Source organism: Medicago sativa, chromosome 8 (genome assembly GCF_051527215.1).
Source record: "Medicago sativa cultivar Bolivia chromosome 8, Bolivia_mono, whole genome shotgun sequence".
Taxonomy (NCBI): domain Eukaryota; kingdom Viridiplantae; phylum Streptophyta; class Magnoliopsida; order Fabales; family Fabaceae; genus Medicago; species Medicago sativa.
In genome coordinates this window covers 7317541-7336941 of record NC_140756.1, presented here as the reverse complement: position 1 = coordinate 7336941, position 19401 = coordinate 7317541, and the positions used below count along the sequence as shown (strand labels likewise).

At 31.6% G+C, this 19401-nt stretch overlaps 3 protein-coding genes across 5 annotated transcripts; all 3 read left to right on the top strand.

Annotated features, from left to right (window-relative positions):
• The first annotated feature begins 3792 nt into the window (after window positions 1-3792).
• Window positions 3793-9484, top strand: LOC146896569 (transthyretin-like protein). 3 transcript variants are annotated; one of them, XM_085731616.1, is made up of 5 exons: window positions 3793-4080; window positions 5098-5155; window positions 5565-5666; window positions 5736-5898; window positions 8897-9484. In XM_085731616.1, exons 1-5 carry the CDS (start codon window positions 3845-3847, stop codon window positions 9295-9297), a joined length of 960 nt encoding a protein of 319 aa, XP_085587742.1. In that variant the 5' UTR covers window positions 3793-3844; the 3' UTR covers window positions 9298-9484. The 3 variants fall into 3 exon arrangements, with proteins under 3 accessions (XP_085587742.1, XP_085587741.1, XP_085587740.1); XM_085731615.1 differs by having other exon boundaries at window positions 8843-9484; XM_085731614.1 differs by having other exon boundaries at window positions 8840-9484.
• Window positions 9485-9812: 328 nt separating this feature from the next.
• LOC146896568 (Heavy metal transport/detoxification superfamily protein) lies at window positions 9813-11305 on the top strand. Its single transcript, XM_085731617.1, has 4 exons — window positions 9813-10062; window positions 10189-10370; window positions 10530-10617; window positions 10756-11305. The coding sequence occupies exons 1-4, from the start codon at window positions 9900-9902 to the stop codon at window positions 11214-11216; spliced, it is 894 nt and encodes a 297-aa protein (XP_085587743.1). The 5' UTR covers window positions 9813-9899; the 3' UTR covers window positions 11217-11305.
• Window positions 11306-12624: 1319 nt separating this feature from the next.
• On the top strand, window positions 12625-17498 carry LOC146896567 (MLO-like protein 1). Its single transcript, XM_085734914.1, has 13 exons — window positions 12625-14415; window positions 14522-14790; window positions 14957-15073; window positions 15162-15222; window positions 15313-15413; window positions 15501-15575; window positions 15653-15741; window positions 15854-15903; window positions 16372-16412; window positions 16552-16761; window positions 16862-16929; window positions 17020-17080; window positions 17180-17498. Exons 1-13 carry the CDS (start codon window positions 14223-14225, stop codon window positions 17405-17407), a joined length of 1563 nt encoding a protein of 520 aa, XP_085591040.1. The 5' UTR covers window positions 12625-14222; the 3' UTR covers window positions 17408-17498.
• Window positions 17499-19401: the final 1903 nt, after the last annotated feature.

Genomic DNA, 19401 nt, shown 5'->3' with positions numbered 1-19401 from the left:
AAATAAATTTTCATAAGTAGTCTTTGTGTTGAGCTCTACTGGTGGATGGACATCATGAGTTTTGGCTTTATCATCTTTTTTCTTTTCATTATATTGCTAGACCATATATATTATTAGTTTAGGTTTTGTTATCTTTCTTTTATTGGTTGATTCTCTTTAATATATTCATTTGTGTCTTATACTTGAGATTGAACCGTGGTTGAAAAAGTATTTTCAATTGAAGTCTATAATTAGGAGGCTTAAGAGTTTGGAGCTTATTTGACAATTCTAGGTCTAATTGGTGGATAGTTGGAATCTATGAATAATATTTTTGTATTTTGAATCCAACAGTTTAAAGGACTGTGAGATTTGAAATTGTTTAAAAGAGATAGTATATAAAATTACAATCCAAAAGAAAGAAGTCTGTGCATTTTAGAGACCATCACTATAATTCTCAAAGATGGATACAAGCTGAAGCAATTAGGACCAACACAAGCTTGAGCAACTCAAATGACTTTAGCAACACATACACTATGATCGATATCAGTCCTAATTCCAAATCTGAAACCAACTCCAATTGCAAGTTGTAAGTTGCCCCAATGTCATATCAAAGAAACTAGCTCCAATGCCCCATGCAACTCGAGTAGATCAACGAACTTAAAGATAGACAAAATCGGCTCTTGAAATAGGACCACCACCCATGGTGAAAAGAAATAACGCATCGCCCCAGTTTCACACACAATCAGCTCCCTAGATGCCTCCTAACACCAAAACAAATCATCTAAGACGCGCGACTGATACAAAAAGATCAGCGCTCGATAGACCCCATATAATCCAACGGTTGTCCAATCCGTAGTCACACACATTCACAGTTCGTTTCATATGTAGTATAGGGTCATGGTTCACAACTCTCAAAATTCCGTTCGTTGGGGTATACATAATTCATACGTTACTTGGGTTCGAAGTATATTCAAATACCATAATAGATACACTATTAAAAAAATGTTAATTAAAATAAATAGACAATAAAACTTAACCTTTACAGGAAAAAAATAAATAGAAATGCAAAATAGGTGAAAAAGTCCCACATCAGTCATATAATAAAACACAAAGCAAGGCATGTTACGATACATTTGGGAGACCTTGACTTTTCACTTCCCAACCTAATTGAAATTAGTTCAAATATTTCATTATTTTTCATATAGTGTAACAGTGGCATCTATCTTACCGAAAGCCTTTTTCTAAGTTCTGTCGTGTCAGCAAAGAAGAACGAAGCAAATTTTTGAAAACTCATATTAACTTGTTAAGTGGGGTTTGAAATTATTTGCTCTCTACACTTATTCAAATATTTTGCAATATCTGGGTAAGTTAATGTTCTACATTTGGTGTACTTGAATGAACAGCTCAGTAATTTAGGTTGATGACAGTGAATAAGTTATATAACTTCAATTTTCTTCAACAAAAAAAAAAGTAATATAACTTCAATGCCTGCTACCAACATTTCTCACTCCTTTAAGTTTGTTTAAATGGAACTAGACTTAGATTCTTAAAGAAATATTGGGTTCAACGTAAATGTGATAAGTCGGATTCTTTGATAGAGTTTGATAATAATCAATAAGAATTACCTTGCACAAATTACATGTAACAAAGAAACATTAAAAATGACCTTGTACCTGATTTCTTTATTTAATTGTGTCAAATTATTTGGATTTAATTTGTAACAGTGTAAAATTATTTTGTATCCAATCAAATCATGTCAAATATATACTAATTGAGATATTTTATGAACTAATTTACAAAATCACATTATGAAGTAATTTTTTTTTTGGTGTCTGCGGTTCGAACCCGGACCTTAATTATATTATGCATTGTTTTTATCAACTGAGTTAAGCTCACATGAACGTTATGAAGTAATTTGATTGGATGCATGTTACACTTCAAATGAATAGAAATTAAACTCAATAAAATTTTAGACCATATGATATAAATATATCATTTTTATTATTTTTAGTTCTTTTAAAACTTATCTTCAATTTTGTAAAAAAAAAAAAAAACTTATCTTCAAGCAATAGTCTTTTAAAAGTTTTCCATGAACAAATTTGATCTTTGCTTATAAAGGCTACACGTATGGCAAATGGATTAAAAATAAGGTTAATTGTGTTTTACCTATAAAATATTTTTTTTGGATTTCGTCCTTGTAATTTGAGATTTTTGGTTTTGGACCTTAATGAATATTGACTGTACAAAATCGAAGATATGACAGGGGGTAAACAGAAATTTGCTCAAATTAACAGTGGGTAAATCGAAATTTGCTCAAATTACAAGAGCGTAAACCTAAATTTGCTCAAATTATAGGGAGTGAAATTTTCCATGAAGGTCCAAAACAAAAAAATCTTCAAATTACAAGGTTGAAATTCAAAAAAAATATTTTACAGGAAGAAAAACCGGAAATAACCTATATTACAAGGGGTAAAGCACTGTTAACCCTAAAAATAAAATATTTACTAATAAACCTTTAGTTCTATAAATATATCACACTGATTTTATTCCATTTATATGGTGTTGCATTCAATATAATATTTTTTTACTAATAAAAATTTAAGTAGAGGAGTTTTTTTTTTTTTTAGAGAGTAGAGGAGATGATTATCAAATTCAAGGTACGAAAGACATTTAAAGTTATATAATATTTACGAATGTATTTAAATTTTTTTTGGCTTAAGTGCAATTTCCCCCCCTATTTTGACTGAATCGGAATTTTACCCCCCCTATTTTAAAACTCGGAATTTTACCCCCCCTATTTTAAAACTCAGAATTTTACCCCCCCCCCCCCCCCCCCCAATTTAATGTTTTTCTGAATTTTACCCCCTCCACCACATTATCTTATTATCCACCTAATTAATTATTTAAATTAAATAATTTTTAATTACAAAAATAAATAACTTTTTAAAAAAATGGAAAAAAACTTTAAAAAATACCTTAAAATGCAAAAAAAAAAACTAGAAAATAAAGATAAAATGTAGGAAATAAACCAGAATAAACAAAAAAAATTCCATTAAAAATACATGGAAAAACAGTATAAACGGAAAAAAAATCCCATTAAAAATACATGAAAAAAAAACATAATGCACCTGTAAATATTTGGATGATCATTAGCCAAATATTCGAGTGCAATAATACACCTAATAATTGATCATCCAAATATTAGCCATTTATTTTTAATGGAATTTTCCATGTATTTTTTTTGGATTTTTTCGTTTATTCTGGTTTATTTCCTACATTTTATCTTTACTTTCTAGTATTTTTTCTGCATTTTAAGGTATTTTTTAAAGTTTTTTTGATTTTTTTAAAAAGTTGTTTATTTTTTGTAATTAAAAATTATTTAATTTAAATAATTAATTAGGTGGATAATAAGATAATGTGGTAGAGGGGGTAAAATTCCGAAAAACATTAAATTGGGGGGTAAAATTCTGAGTTTTAAAATAGGGGGGGTTAAATTTCGAAAAACATTAAATTGGGAGGGTAAAATTCCGAGTTTTGAAATAGGGGAGTAAAATTCCGATTCAGTCAAAATAGGGGGGCAAAATTGCACTTAAGCCAATTTTTTTTGACAAAGTGCTCGAACCACTATATAAAAAAACACTTTTTGAAAAACATTGGATAAAATATTATTTAAAGAATTTTATTAGGAAAATTTACAAAAAATATAGGAAAAATAAATGATCCAACCCTTTATTTATCCATTTGTCTGAAGTCTGAACTATATACTCCCAAATCGACGAAAGCATACATCAGATAGATCCTCATCCAAATTCCAAAGCCCCAATTTGCAATTGAAGAGAATCGATTATTAGTGTGTGTGAAGAAAATGGAAGTGGGTGTAGGTTTTGATGAAAACGATTACTTATCATGTTGTGGAAGCACCAAATTCGCCAAGGAAATGGCTGCTGCCTCTCCTTTCTCTTCCTACCACCGTGCTCTCACCGTTGCCAAACACATTTGGTTCAACATAGTTGATGTCAATGGTTGGCTTCAAGCTTTCTCTGCTCATCCTTCCATTGGTCAACCTCGCCCTCCTTCTCATGCTTCTGCAACAAGTGCTGAGTTTAGTCTTCATTCTCTTAACTTTTTCTCTTTTTTCTAATCTGGGTCTCTCTCTTTTTTGCTTATTGATATGAAAAAATGTTACTTTAGTGTGAAGGATGTGTTTTTCTTATCTGGGTCTCTCTCTTTTTTGTATATTGATATAAAAAATGGTTACTTTTGTGTAAAGATTGTGTTTTTCTTATCCGGGTCTCTCTCTCTCTTTTGTATATTGATGTGAAAAATTGTTATTTTAGTGTAAAGGTTGTGTTTTTCTTATGTGGGTGTTTATCAATTTGTGTGTTCATTTGGATTTTTAGGATGATGATAGTAATTGAAGTGAAAACTTGATTGTGGATTATTGTTGTTTGTGGCTTCATATTTGGTGGTGTTTGTTAGTGTCTTCATTTTGAATTATTTTTATAGTGTTGTTAATGGAATTTGTATGTTTAGTCATTCTTCTAAATGTATGTTTGATATCAAAAGTGATTCTAGACACATAATTCATTTTGAGGAATTGGTTTTGGTTGCATCTAGAGTTGAGTGTATGTTTAATATCAAAAGTGATTCTGGACACATAATTGATTTTGACATGTTTGATACAATTGGAATTGGTTTTGCATCTAGAGTTGAGTGTATGTTAGCTTGGGCGTTCCCAACCAATTAAACGTACATTTACATTGAAGCTCTAGTTAGTAGCTTTGTTACATCCCTGCGATTAGAGCATCCTATATGCGGTTCAAGACATACAATGGTTTTAATTTGAAGTTAAGATTTGTAGCTTTTGACTCCAAATGTGATTTTTACTTTCAAATTTATTGTTCAACTCACTTTTACATGAATGTATCCAAATATAAATCACTTCATATTCAACTTACTTTTAACTAATATCAAGTTTAGGAAATCAACTTTTGTCACCGCTGAACCAAACATGCACGGACTCTATTATTGTTTTTAGCCATATGGGTTGCTTTCTTCTCTTTGCATTAATGAAAAAACTTGGCATCATTAACATGTAGAAGAAACTCATTTTGGCAGGTGGAGTATGGGAGAACAATCAACTGCTTTAGCAACTTCTACTGCTTCTAGTTTACAGGTTTGCTTGCTTTCAGCTGCTATTGAAAATGCTACCAATAATCTAGGGCTGTTTCGTGTACTAAAGAACGTGTGAAAACTGATTGTTCTCTTGCTCTGCTATCAGCATACTTGAGACTATTTGCGTATGAGTACTGATTTAAAAAAGCACCTTCTTTCATAGAGTTATAGTTTCTTACAAAGTATCTTATGGTTTCAACTTTTGCATCCTTCATTGGCTTGACCTGCATCATGGTTCGTTATTGTTTTTATTATTACGGTGGAAAAGTCATTTGTTCATCAACGAAATTGGATTTGGGACCGGGAAACAAACATTCAGTTTTTGTAGGGTTAATGTAACCGGTATGTTAATAGTTCATATATTATGATGATAATTAGTATTCTAATGGTGGTTTGTTTGACTTTTGTAGGAACTAGCTGAATGGAATGCTCGGTATATGCAAAAGTTTGGGTTTGTATTTCTTGTATGTGCATCTGGGAGAAGTACTGAATCGCTACTTGCTGAACTAAAGGTAAAATATGAATTTAAGGTCTAGTGTTGAGTGTTATATTAAATTTAAATTCATTTGTTCACTGTGCAGAGACGCTATGCGAACAAACCAATTGTTGAATTTGAGATTGCAGCTCAGGAGCAAATGAAAATTACAGAACTTTGCCTTGCAAAGCTCTTTACAAGTAAAAAAAACATATCTTCTACAACTGATACTAATTCCATTGCTGTTGCTCCAAGTCAAAGGGCAGAAGGTACTTCCATATACTTTATTGTGTTTTATGTTTGGTTATTTTATATGCATATTTCCAAATTTGGATTTGATTCCAATTGATAGCTTCATTTTCTAATTGTTTCAATGACTGCGACAACCCTTGCACTATTGAATTCGGTTAAGGAAATGATTCCATCCACTCATAATATACCATGATGACTTTATATATCAAACCTATGATATACTCCCTCCGTTTCAAAATGAGTGTCGCTTTAGCCAAAAAAATTTGTTTCAAAATGAGTGTCGCTTTCAGTTTCCAATGCAATAATAACTTTTTCTTTTCAATTGTACCCTCCAATTAATACACTGCACACTACTTCCAAAGTATTACTTTTAAAACTAACCAATAGTTAATAAGGATAATTTGGTAAAATAACCATTCACTTTCTCTTAATCATTGCATTTCTTAATATGTGTGTAAACACCTAAAACGACACTCATTTTGAAACGGAGGGAGTATCATTTTCCGTTTATAATCAACCATCACCAAGTCACAACTTTTTGTCTAGAAGTAGCAGGATCACAGTTTGGAGTTTTATGTCCATTTATTCTGTATATTAAAAGTTGTGAGTTCTAAGATAGTCAAGTCTAAGATTCAAGTAATTTAATGTTAACAAATGCGTCAGAAAGAATCGTATGATCGTCACATGCCACTATCTGTATAAATAAAATAGATTATAGAAAAGGCAAACTGAGTAAATCCAATTGCGTGATGTTTAATTAAATCAACTAGAACATGAGAATATCCATTTGTAAATGTATCAACTAATGATGTTGTAAATTTAGCATTTCTATTTTTTACATAATATTTATCTTGAAAAAGCATAAGGTGTTTGGTTTGGTTGGTATAGTTTAAGTTACTGGCATCATCAAGGTTTTAAAAAACGGTCGCGGTCACGGTCGCGGTCGCGTTAAGGTTTTCGCGATTTCGGTTGTAATGGACGTTGCGATACAAATAACGGTCTTCGCGGTGTGAATTAACCACAACATTGCACAAATCTTAATAAAATTATTTATATTATAATATAATGTATAATAACTTAAATTAATCATTTTTCCATTGTTATATAATAATAAAAATAGGCTAGTTCAAAATTAGAAAACCAATGACCTCGTCTTATATTGTCAAAACACACACAACACATACAATCTAATTTTCCCACACACATCAACACAAAACACACACAACAAACAATAAATATCAGAGTCACACAGACAAACAACAAAATACGCAGCACACAACAACACAAAGAGGGTCAGTCACCAACTCTCCAACTCTATCTATCATCATTCATTTATTCTGTTTTTCATTCCCATCACTAACAGAGTCACAACACAACTACAGTCCCAATTTTTTTCTCTCTAAAATCTAATCTAATTTTTTGCTACCCAAGTTAAGAGATTGAGAGTCAATTTTAAATTACCTTGAGGAGATCTGGATTATGGATCTGGAATATTAACCACAAGCAATTTTAGATTTCTGAGTTTTTTTTGTCGTAACGGCATTTCGCGGCGGTAACGGTGTTTCGCGTCCGTAACGTTGTTCGGTAACGGCCGTAACGGCGTTTTTTCTGCGAATTTCTTTCTCAGCGTTAAAAGGGGCAAAAACGGTAACGGTGGCTGCCGATACCGTTTTGTAACGGCCGTTTTTGCGGTAACGCCCCGTTTTTTGAAACCTTGGGCATCATTTTGAGTTTTTACCATTTTGAGTAGTCAGGCTTTTTCTTTTTTCTTTGGTTACATTTACTTTTATTTGATATTCTATTATTTGGAATTACTTTTCCTTGAGATTGTGTCTTTTTTCCCCATAACTTGCTAATTGTGCATATATGAAAAAACATAACTGGTATATGAAATTTTCTGTCTGGTGATAACATTTGTATGTAAAACAATTCATGATAACTTAAGCATTTGGATTCGTTATTTAAAATTGTATTAGAGCCTCTGCATGTTGTCATGTCTTGGGTCTTTGCTTGAGTGGTCATGTTGGATATAAATCCATTACGAAGGCTTTGCCGAAGAACTTATCTTCTGACAAAACTGGTAACTGACGAGAATAAAGACGCACATTAACTTGTGGGATAACAGATAGTACTTCTGATAAACTTAATTAAAGTTGCTACAATGTTATTTCTGAAATTCTGATATTTAGAAACTCTGAAGTGAGCATTGTGTTCTTCTCAGGGAGAGGTTCAAACGAACTTCTAAACACATGCTAAACTTGTTAAAGGAAGGTGGAATAGAAACCAAAGTAAATAGATCTTTTAAGTTTTAAGAAAACATTTTGATCTCTTAAATTTGGATCATTTGGACCTCCATAAAATGTAAGAATTGGGTTATGTTATTCCAATGCAGCACTTCTAAGTTCTGAAGCTTTCCTTGGATCTGCATTCTGCAATGGTGGCATTGTATATACTTATTGCTTACTATCCCAAGATTGTGATATTTGTCCTATTTCTGACTGATTATAGAAATATATATTATTGGAAACCCTTCACCTTTTTGGCTGGACACAAATGCTAGGTCTAGGATGATCAATGAAGTAACTTAGAATGATTTCATACTTTTCATTTTATCATCTGCCTCTTTGCTTAAGAAAATCTCTTTCATGTATTTCTCAGGACTCGAATATAAGCAAAAATAATTAAATGCACGTTGATTAACGATAGTAGTTAACTCCAATTAATTTTCTTGATTCAAAGGGTATTTCAGGAATGAGAATAATTAAGATGTTTCGATTGGTTAGAATTTGCTTATATTTTGTACCATTCGACATGTCTATCTTTTGTTTGTATTTTAGTTTGAAGAGAGTTGGTAGTATGAATGTGCAGCTCATGAACTCCTACTTTTGCATCATTATTGTTTTTGGTGATATCATGATAATTTCTTAATACTTGTTTTATTAATTTTTCGAATGCTAGAAGTTCGTGTAAGCATTATTGGTGGTCATGTGACTGCTGCTTCAAACACTTTAACAGGAAAATCAATCCAAAATACATCTAGAACCCGCCCAGCTATTACCGCTCACGTGTTGGATGTTTCTCGGGGATATCCAGCTCCCGGAATTGAGGTGCTTTTGGAGGTGTGGAGGGGAAGTCAAGCTGGACCGACATTTGGGATTACAGATGGTGGCTGTTGGGTGGTTCTAGGGTCTTCGACAACTGACTCTGACGGTCGTAGCGGTCAACTGATGGACATAGTTGATGATGTGGATCCAGGGATATACAGGTTAACCTTCAACACTGGGAAGTACAATCCAACTGGTTTCTTTCCATATGCAACTATTGTGTTTGAAATCCTAGAGTCACAGAAAAGGGAACATTTTCATGTTCCTCTGTTGCTTTCACCATTTTCATTCAGCACTTACCGTGGAAGCTAGAAGAAATATGGGAACTCTTGCCCTATCAATGCATTCATTACATGCATTGAATATCTGGAAGTTTTTATGAAGTGGAATTGTATTTGTGGTGTTTTGCTTAATGTAATGCCCATACTGTATAGGATAATAATTGAGTCTTGAAATGTTTTTAATATAAGCAAGGGTCTATCATCTATGACTTATGAAATAGTTTTGCTCTTAATTTCTCCTTTCTCAATAATAGCAAGGGTCTATAACAAGAACCCTATATGTTTCCTTTATATAACAACAACCCTAGATTATAATTCTATATATTACTTGAACCATTTTAAATTTGTTTAAAAAATATATAATTTTAATTTGAAAGTTGAAACCAATGAAACGTGCAACATCCTTAGGTAACAAATTCCCAATTGGGTAAAACGTACAAGATTCCTCCTTTTGTTTTAAGCACACAAGTTTCATGTAATTGGTGAGCTACCATTAGCTGAACCAACAAAGATATTTAATTTGTTAAGAAATTTCTACCTAGTGCTAACTAAAATTCGTATACAAACATGTGTTTATCAACCATTCTAATAATGGTCATTCTTTCCCAAACCAAATATTTCTTGCAATAAGGAATGGCAGGAGGGAAAGAAGAGAAGAAAGATGAGAAGGGAAAAGATAGTAAAAAGGAAGAAAAGAAGAAAGATGAAATTGAATTGATCACTGCTATTTACAAATTAAACTTGCATTGTCAAGAATGTGGGAACAAGATCAAGAAACATCTCTTAACTACTCAAGGTATGAACTTATTAATTTGATTAATCATTTCCATATGATTTTATGGATTTCTTTAAAATCATGATTTATTCACTAATGATGGAATTTTTAGTTTTAATTATGTGTCATGGTAATTTTTTTTTGTAGGGGTACAGACTGTAGAAATGAATATTGAGAAAGGAGAAATCAAGGCAAAAGGGAAATTCGACCCTTTGAAAATCTTGAAGCTTATAGAGAAAAGGAGCAATAATAAAGTTGAGCTAATATCACCAAAAGTGAAGCCTAAGGAGATTATTATTACGGATAAAAAGCCAAAGGAAGCTAAGGATGTAAGTATATATGTATATTTTGTTTAAGATTTGAGTGTGATTTTGGTGTGGCCGTAACTCAGGGGAAGGGAGGATGTCTCTCACTTGAATGAAATTAACTTTTAATTAATTTTAAGGATTTATGTATGCATGACAACAATTTTTGTGTCTGATTTGAAGCCAATTGTCCGAACTATCACGGTGAAGGTTCACATGCATTGTGACAAATGTGAGGCTGACCTAAAACGTAGATTAATCAAGCACAAAGGTAACTTGAAGACTATACTTAAAGATATGATTTATATATTAATATTGATTTTTTTTTTTTTGTACAAATATAATATTGAAATCTTATATTCCATGTTAATTAAGTTTGATGTGATTAAATTTGACCAAATATATACAGGTATTTTCAATGTTAAAACCGACAAGAAAGCTCAAAGTCTAATAGTTGAAGGGACCATTGAAGTGGAGAAATTGACATCATTTTTGAAAAAAAGAGTGCATAGAAATGCAGAGGTTATTTCTATAAAAGAACATAAAAAGGAAGAAAAGAAAGAAAAGGGCAAAGAAGAAGAAAAAAAGGAAGAAAAGAAAGACAAAGGCAAAGAAGAAGAAAAGAAGGACAAGGGCAAAGAAGGAGAAAAAAAGGAAGAAAAGAAAGACAAAGGCAAAGAAGAAGAAAAGAAGGACAAGGGCAAAGAAGGAAAGTCATCAGAATCAACCAAAGTAATAGAAATTCATCATGGAGATACACGAGATGAGATTAAAATAAAGGACAATAATAATGTTCCTTATATTATTCACTATGTTTATGCACCACAATTATTCAGTGATGAGAATCCTAATTCCTGTTCTATTTCCTAGTTTTGGAGTTTAAGTAAACAATAAATTAGTCAGACATTTAAGTATATAGTATTTTTTTTACTTATAATTTTCTAGATGCTTGAATTGCATGTGCATATAGTTTCAAATAATATTTGATAACTATAACATTTTTTATGTTCATGTTAATAATGCCAAAAATTTGATGTGGAAAATCTGCAAGTGTATTAGTTTTTTTCTTTCTATTGCGACGTTTTCATTATTGTCCTTACGTTCATGAGTCATGTTCGTTCTATTGAAGCCGACTTCAATGGAAATTGTTCTTCCCCCTTTTAAAATTGATCATTCTTGATCATTCTCTTAATTATGTTCGATGATCATTCCTGTTAAGAGTCCACCACATCAGATAGGAGATGGCCTAACAATGTGTTTATAAGTGAGAGCAATCATCACCTCACAAGCTGATTTTGTGTGGTTGTATTAGACTCAATCACAGTTTCTAAGAATTCTTTTAATTATGTTCAATGTAAGTTAACTCGTTTGGCTTTTACAACGTGAGTTAACTCACGCTAGACATTTTTCAACGTGAGTTAACTCACGCAGCCACATGAATGAGCAAAAAGTAAAACGGAGAAGAGCAATTTTCGACTCCAATTTGTCACATCCAATTCATCATGGCCGACACTCGTTGTTGTCCTAAAATGGAAAAAGAAAGGGTAACGAAATTTCTTTTCCCACCCTCTTTCCATCTCATGTGTTTTGAAATTTTAAAAATGTAATTAGATTTTATAATTTGAAATGAAGTTTTTCCTATTTTTAAAGTGCAAAAAATTAGCCACGATCATCTTAGTCATAGTTGAACTATAATTAACTTTTTTTCTTTCACTAATTCAAGTTATAAAATCTAAAAAATAAGTACTAAGAATTCTATAGTCCGAACATCTCTTATGTCAAAATTAAATTTCACATGTATAGAAGGTGTTTGAATTATAAAATCTGAAAACACAAGTACTTCAAATTTTATAATATTAACAACTAAACATGTTTTGAACCCCTCTTGTGATAAAAAAAAAAAAAAATCATAAAAAAATGTGAAATTTGATTATTTGCTGGGCTCGTGTGCTTCTAACTTTGCTATAGTGAGCTATTTTTATCCATTTTTCAGTCTAAACATAAAAAAGATACCGATATTTCTAACAATTGGAATGAAGAATCCAAACAAAATTGTGCTTTTCTCTTTCAGATTAAACAATTGTACTTTAATTGATATGGTATTTTCAGCCGGTTGAGCCTTCCCCCATTATTTAGACAATTTGGATTTTCCTAAAATGAGTTAGTGCCTAGTTAGTGAAAGTGATTTAGTCAAAAATATCATATACTTGGAATGAAGGGAATATTATTTAGCTTGAGTACACTAGAAACACACTCCAATAGTAGTAGTGTAGAGTATGAACAAATTAATTAAGTCAATAAAACTATTTGTAAGTTTACGACTTTAGGGTATGGATGATTAAATAGGCCATCTATAGTTTTCAAATTTCAACTCATAAATAAATGTTTTACTATAAGAATAGACTAACGAATTCATCTAGTCTAGTCTAGATGATTAATACCTGCCCAGTTGTTTTTTCTTTGTTCAGTTTGAAAAAAATACAGTGAAAACGTGTTAGTTTTTTTTTTTTTTTTCCCTCTTTATTTAATAAAACTTTAGTTTGGTTAGTAAATCAATTAAGTAAATAGAAATATACACGGTGCTAGCATGGCTTGATCAACAATGAATTGATTTAAGTGGTAAATGACTTAAATCTCTTAATTAAGTGGTCAAGAGTTTGATTCTAACTCTTGCGTATGAAGAAAACTTAGTTGAGAAGGAAGAATCAACCTTATATGTAACACTAATTCTCCGATTAAAATTAATCACTAAATGTGGTTGAAATCCGTATCAATAACATGTAAAGAAATTATTTTTTAAAGTAATATTAGTTTATAATAGAAATGCTCCTTTGGTAAAAAAACAATTTGGTAGAATTTCTTATGGTAATTGATTAAACTGTAATCTCATTTGGAGATTTGAAATATAAAGATTGCTTTAATTGATGATTTTCTTGACATTTTTTTATCTTTCTTCAACTTTAGTTTAAGTTGTGTTATGCATCAAATGAATAGTGTGATTCACTCATTTGCAAAGTATCAACCACATCTCACTATGCACATTTTTATGGAGATATTTCAAAAAAAAGTATATAATAAAATAATATTACCATGCAATTTGATTGAATTCATATAAGTACAAATATTTATACCGTATGATAAATAATATATTGTTATCAAAGAACATTATTTTTTTTTTATAATTTGTTACGATTAAAAATAAGTGATTTTGACATACAATAGTTTAAATTATTATTTTGTGTCTGTCTAACATAATGAATATTTTTTTTTATGAAAAAAGTTAATTATAAAAATTGATTTTGTTTCCATAAGCTACTCAAAAAGCTATTCATATAAAGCAATTTTCATATTAGTTTTTTCTTTAAAATTTAGGTCCTCATTTTTTTTAAAATAGTTAATAAACGTAGGAAAACTTCTGAAAGTGAGTGTTTTTTAAATAAATATGCTTTTTTTCACAAAAATGTAACAAAAAGCCTCTAATAATCTAAAATGAAAGTATGCAAACTTTTATTTTTATTTTTATGAAATCTTAGCGCGTAAGATATTGAACTTATAGAATTTTTTTGTCTTTGTATAATAAATAAATTAATGGATTTTGTCTTTATTTGAGTTGTATCACTTAATGTAAGTACTATATCAAGAAATATTTTCTCAAAAAAACAATATGAATAACTTTTTTGACTAGAAAATGGACCAATCACTTGTATTATATAATAGTTAGATTAATTGGACGAACGATACAACATTGGAACAAGAAATAGTGTAGTGGTTGTTGTTTTTTATGTCCCATGTTGCAGTTGTAACATAAAACACAATAAAGAGTAGTTAAGTAAGTTAACGTTGTTCAAATCAAACATTGTGTAACACAACTGCAACATGGGTCATGGTGGAGGAGAAGCTGAAGAAGGTAGTGATTTGCAATTTACACCTACATGGGTTGTTGCTCTTGTTTGCACTGTCATCGTCGCTGTTTCCTTCGCTGTGGAACGTTCTCTTCATTATCTTGGCAAGGTTCTTAAGAAGAAAAACCAGAAACCACTCTTTGAAGCCTTACAAAAAATCAAAGAAGGTTTTTCCTCGTTTTCTTTGTTATTCTTATAATAATGATGCAATGATTTTGAAAATTTGATATGTTTGGTTTTACGAGTTTGATGATTTTTATTTTTATTATGCAGAGTTGATGATTTTGGGTTTCATTTCACTGTTTCTAACTGTAACACAAAATGGGATAACGAAAATTTGTGCTCCAAGAGAATGGACTATTCATATGCTTCCTTGTAGTCTTAAAGAGGACGATGAATTTAAAGAAACAAAATTATCATCCAAGTCACATTTTCAGACTTTTTTCTCTTCCAAGGATGTTTTTGGCACTGCTAGGCGCCTTCTAGGTGACGATCACGATCATTCATCCAAAGGTGAAGAAATCGGATACTGTGATGCCAAGGTATTGAAATTACATGCTACGGTCCTTTACATTTTGTTCAAGGTTTTAAATTATGATTGCAGTCTTATCATGTTTATTCTCTTGATGTTATTTAGAGAATTTTGATTTGATGAATTAATCATGTTTTCCACTTTAATCATATTTTGTATTATGATGTTAATTTCAGGGAAAGGTGCCTCTATTATCTGTGGAAGCATTGCATCACCTACATATCTTTATTTTTGTTCTAGCTGTTGTTCATGTGACTTCATGTGTTTTGACTATTGTTTTTGGAGGATTAAATGTGAGTATCTAATTTATATGCTTTTTACTAAACAAATTATGTTTGTTAAAAGATCTTCGTTATTCATAAGTATTGTCGTTTTTAATAGATTCGTCGGTGGAAGCGCTGGGAAGACTCAATTGTTGCAGATGAAAACCATCAATCACAAGGTAAATTAACAAATTTGATCAGTTATGGTGTAATCTTAGTATTTTTCTGTCTTCATTAAACTTTATAATTTGCATACTGGTCTAATGCAGCGCCAGAACGAACGGATACGGTGACTCATGTTCATCAACATGCTTTTATCAAGGATCATTTTACTGGTTTTGGCAAAGATTCTGCTATAATGGGGTGGTTGGTAGGTTAATTACATGCAGTTTATTATATTTTACTGGTTTTACAAAGTAGTTTGTTATATGTAGCTGATTTTACATTTTTATTTCAGAAATCATTTTTCAAGCAATTTTATGGATCTGTGACAAAGTTGGACTACGTGACATTAAGGCTTGGTTTCATTAAGGTAAGATTTTAGTGTGCATATCTTGCCATTATTATCTATGATTGAATCATATTATTGATTCTGTTTCTCTGTTTTAGACTCATTGTAGGGGAAATCCAAAGTTTAATTTTCACAAGTACATGAACCGTGCACTTGAAGATGATTTCAAGAAAGTTGTTGGTATTAGGTTTGTGCTTCTATCAAGTTTCTATAAACAATTTTTTTTTTGTTTAGCTTATACTGTAAAGTTATTGATTCTCTCTTGTCACTAATTCATCATTTTATTTTAATGGTTGCAGTTGGTATCTTTGGATCTTTGTAGTCATATTTTTGTTGCTTAATGTCAATGGTATGCTTCAAGACTTTACACTTTAATTTGTTATGTTTCTCAATAATTATACTGCTTGCTGTCCATATTTTCTACCTTAAGACATACTTATTATTACATAAAACAATGCTTTAAAAATCGGACCAAACCATCGAGTTCAACCGAGAATCGGCCAACTCACCATTTAGTTTGATATTGGCTGTACCACAGACCAGTCTTGTTGAACTGGACTAGTACTGATCCGTGGTTGCACCGCAGTTTGCCTAACCAATTTTAATTGTTTTAATGGTTTTCTTCCGATTCAACCATGATGCAAAAGTCTCGCCAGTTCGATCTTCCGTCCGATTTTTAAAACATTACTGAAATAATATCTTGTGAATTAAGTACTAGTATGATAAATTGATTAAAAACCTATATGAAGAGTAGAAGCTAGTCATAACAATTATGTTATTGTTTAATCAAAACTAAGATTTCTGCATATGGTTTCAGGTTGGCACACATATTTTTGGATTGCTTTCATTCCTGTCATTGTAAGTATCTTCATAACTTTCTTTTGACTATTTTCTATTAAAATTTATGCATAGACACATTTATTTTACTTGACTTGATAACAACTTTCCAAACCTTTTATCTTATAATTTTTTCTTTCTCTGATTTTGCATTCTTAAGCTTCTTCTTGCTGTGGGAACAAAGCTTGAACATGTAATAATTCAATTAGCACACGAAGTAGCCGAAAAGCATTCAGCCATACAAGGTGAATTAGTTGTTCAACCATCAGATGATCACTTCTGGTTTCATCGTCCTCGCATCGTCCTCTTCTTGATTCATTTGATCCTTTTCCAAAATTCTTTTGAGATAGCATTCTTTTTTTGGATATGGGTAAGCATATTAATCAGTCTCAAGTTATGACATTCTTTACTATACTTTTATTTTCTTCATTTTTCTCTCTTTATTAACCTTACCTGCTTGTGTATCTTAGATAACATATGGCTATAAATCATGTATAATGGGACAAACCAAATACATTATTCCAAGGCTTGTTATGGGGTAACTGCAATACTAAATTCATATATATTGTGCATTTTGAGTTTCAATATTTTCTACCTCTTTCTTACACTTTTTTCTTTAATATTGTAGGGTATTTATTCAAGTACTATGTAGTTACAGTACCCTACCATTATATGCAATTGTTACACAGGTGAGTTTGAGTTGTTTTCCACAAACAAAATAAATTTTAATTTTATGAATATTTTAATTGTTTTTGACATTGACATTGATAATTTTTTACACAATGTAGATGGGAACTCACTTTAAGAGATCCATATTCGACGATCAAGTACAAACACGACTTATTGGTTGGGCACAAAAGGCAAAGAAGAAAGGATTAAGAGGTGATAGCAACCATTCTGTCCAAGGAAGTTCTCATAATGGTGGAAGTACTAACGTTCAGCTAGGGTCAATGTTCAGAAGGGGAGCTGCCCCAGAAAACAATGCCATTGTCCCTAAAAATGATGAGTCTGTTTGAACATGTAGTCATGTAACAAAAATGTTTATAATCATTACTACATGCATATCAAGAAAACAAATTTTGTTTAAATCAATAGAGTTATATGCAATTCTCAGCTCTCAATTATAAGTAAAAAATGATGGTGCATACATCTCACTAACTAGGTCTAAAGTGATTTTTAATCAATTAACATGCTTTAAAGGAATAAGTAGGACCTAACTTTGATAAAGAAATTTAATTCATTTTCATGCTAACATGTAAGACAAACCATAAAAGCACTTTCTAAAAAAAGAAGGCAAAGAATCCCAGAAGAAAAACATGACACACCAAATAAAAAAGCAATATACGTGTCGAGGAGCATATATCTCTGGTATATCCTCTTCAAATACGTAGTGTTTAAAAAGTGAAGGATCACATCACAAAACAGAAATCCAAAAAAGTTACAAATGATTGATCAACATGATAAATCTTACAAACCAGAAAACGATTACAAAAAGAACGATAGAGAAATCTTAATTAACCAAAGAAGAATTAGAAAGAAAAGACAATTGTATACCAAGGAAGGACTTCTCAACATCAACACCACCCTTGTTGAGGAGGGTATTTCAACTCAATAAACCGGTCACTCTTGATCATCTCCCCCTTTATGTCGATGATGATGTATCACTGATAGTGATAAGACATGATCTGGGCTAAGAGCCCCCGAGCTTTGCGGGCCAATTTACTTTCCTCGAAAGCTAACTTCTCACATGGCTTTGAAAAATGCTAGCTCGACCAGCATGATGGAACTTCTCCACCAATGTTTGAAAGGGGAGCCCATCTTCTCCGGTTACAATTTCCCAAAAATTGTCCGTTTCATTTCAATCACGAGACACCTTGTGCTCAGACGCATAATTGGTCACCTTGACTAGGAAGAACTTGTCTTTGAAATGTTTATAAGTAACTGGCTCCTAAGGTTTTCCTCTGTGCTCGGAAGATTGTCTTAGCTTAATAATCTGGCCTACATTAACTTAACACTGCCTAGTTGCACAAACCGCAACTAGTAAACTTAGTAAATCTTACTTAAACCACCTAATTGCATAACACACTAAACTTACTAACTACTTTAGTCTATCTACCTAAGTACAAATCCGCACTTAGTGACTTGAATCATTACATCATATCTTAACATTATTCATCTAATGCTTATTCATGTCATCTTATCATTAGCTTTATTTCTAGTTTCCTTACAATATTAATAATTATCTCACCCAGAATTATTAATTTTATTAAATGAATCAACGGTAAAAAGGTCCAAGTGACCAAAGATTAGGAACAAAGATAGTATTAGTTATATCACGAAACGCTTCATTAAAACGTGTTATCAATTGTAAAATGCTTAATTTCGCGAAGGGGCGCTACATGATTATTTCACGAATGATATGACCCTCTCTTGTATTCTTTAACCCATTCATTTATCGCTTCAAATAATTGAGTTTAGTGTCTCATATGTTATTTTTCTCCCTACGTCCACAAGACCACAACTGCAACTCACCGTCGATGATTCCATCAAATGCTTATGAAGCTGCCATGACTTGCAAAATTGGTCTCACGTCTCGTGGAATATGAAGCGGCTATCGATGCTTATGAATGCGAAGCTGCAAATAACTATGTTAAATTGATGATATAGCATTGCATGCTTGCTAATGAAGTGAGCTATGGCAATGGTGTGGTTAGTATGTCGGTCTTTAGCAACATGGCAGTCAGTGGCATAGCAAGAAGAAGAAAAAAGGTTTCAATGAGACACAAAAATAAACTACAATACATGGATGTATAGACGCGCGCACACAATTTATTGATTCGTACTTGGGAGAACTCATTAAATGTTACGAATCAGAGAATCCCAAGGATAATAGTCATAATGATCGGCAAGGAAGAGTGCATAGTTGTATTCATGAGGAAGATAACCATAGAGACTCATAGGAGAATCAATAGATTGAATAAAAGATATGAATGAAATGATACAAGAGTGT

What these genes read in the sequence shown, in the direction of transcription:
- LOC146896567 (XM_085734914.1), top strand. Translation starts at nt 14,223, where the DNA reads ATGGGTCATGGTGGAGGAGAAGCTGAAGAAGGTAGTGATTTGCAATTT. An exon ending in CTTACAAAAAATCAAAGAAG is followed by an intron (nt 14,416 to 14,521) that starts GTTTTTCCTCGT and finishes TTTATTATGCAG; the next exon opens with AGTTGATGATTTTGGGTTTC. An exon ending in CATTCTTTTTTTGGATATGG is followed by an intron (nt 16,762 to 16,861) that starts GTAAGCATATTA and finishes TGTGTATCTTAG; the next exon opens with ATAACATATGGCTATAAATC.
- LOC146896569 (XM_085731614.1), top strand. Translation starts at nt 3,845, where the DNA reads ATGGAAGTGGGTGTAGGTTTTGATGAAAACGATTACTTATCATGTTGT. An exon ending in CTACTGCTTCTAGTTTACAG is followed by an intron (nt 5,156 to 5,564) that starts GTTTGCTTGCTT and finishes TGACTTTTGTAG; the next exon opens with GAACTAGCTGAATGGAATGC. An exon ending in TCCAAGTCAAAGGGCAGAAG is followed by an intron (nt 5,899 to 8,839) that starts GTACTTCCATAT and finishes TTCGAATGCTAG; the next exon opens with AAGTTCGTGTAAGCATTATT.
- LOC146896568 (XM_085731617.1), top strand. Translation starts at nt 9,900, where the DNA reads ATGGCAGGAGGGAAAGAAGAGAAGAAAGATGAGAAGGGAAAAGATAGT. An exon ending in ACATCTCTTAACTACTCAAG is followed by an intron (nt 10,063 to 10,188) that starts GTATGAACTTAT and finishes TTTTTTTTGTAG; the next exon opens with GGGTACAGACTGTAGAAATG. An exon ending in TAGATTAATCAAGCACAAAG is followed by an intron (nt 10,618 to 10,755) that starts GTAACTTGAAGA and finishes AAATATATACAG; the next exon opens with GTATTTTCAATGTTAAAACC.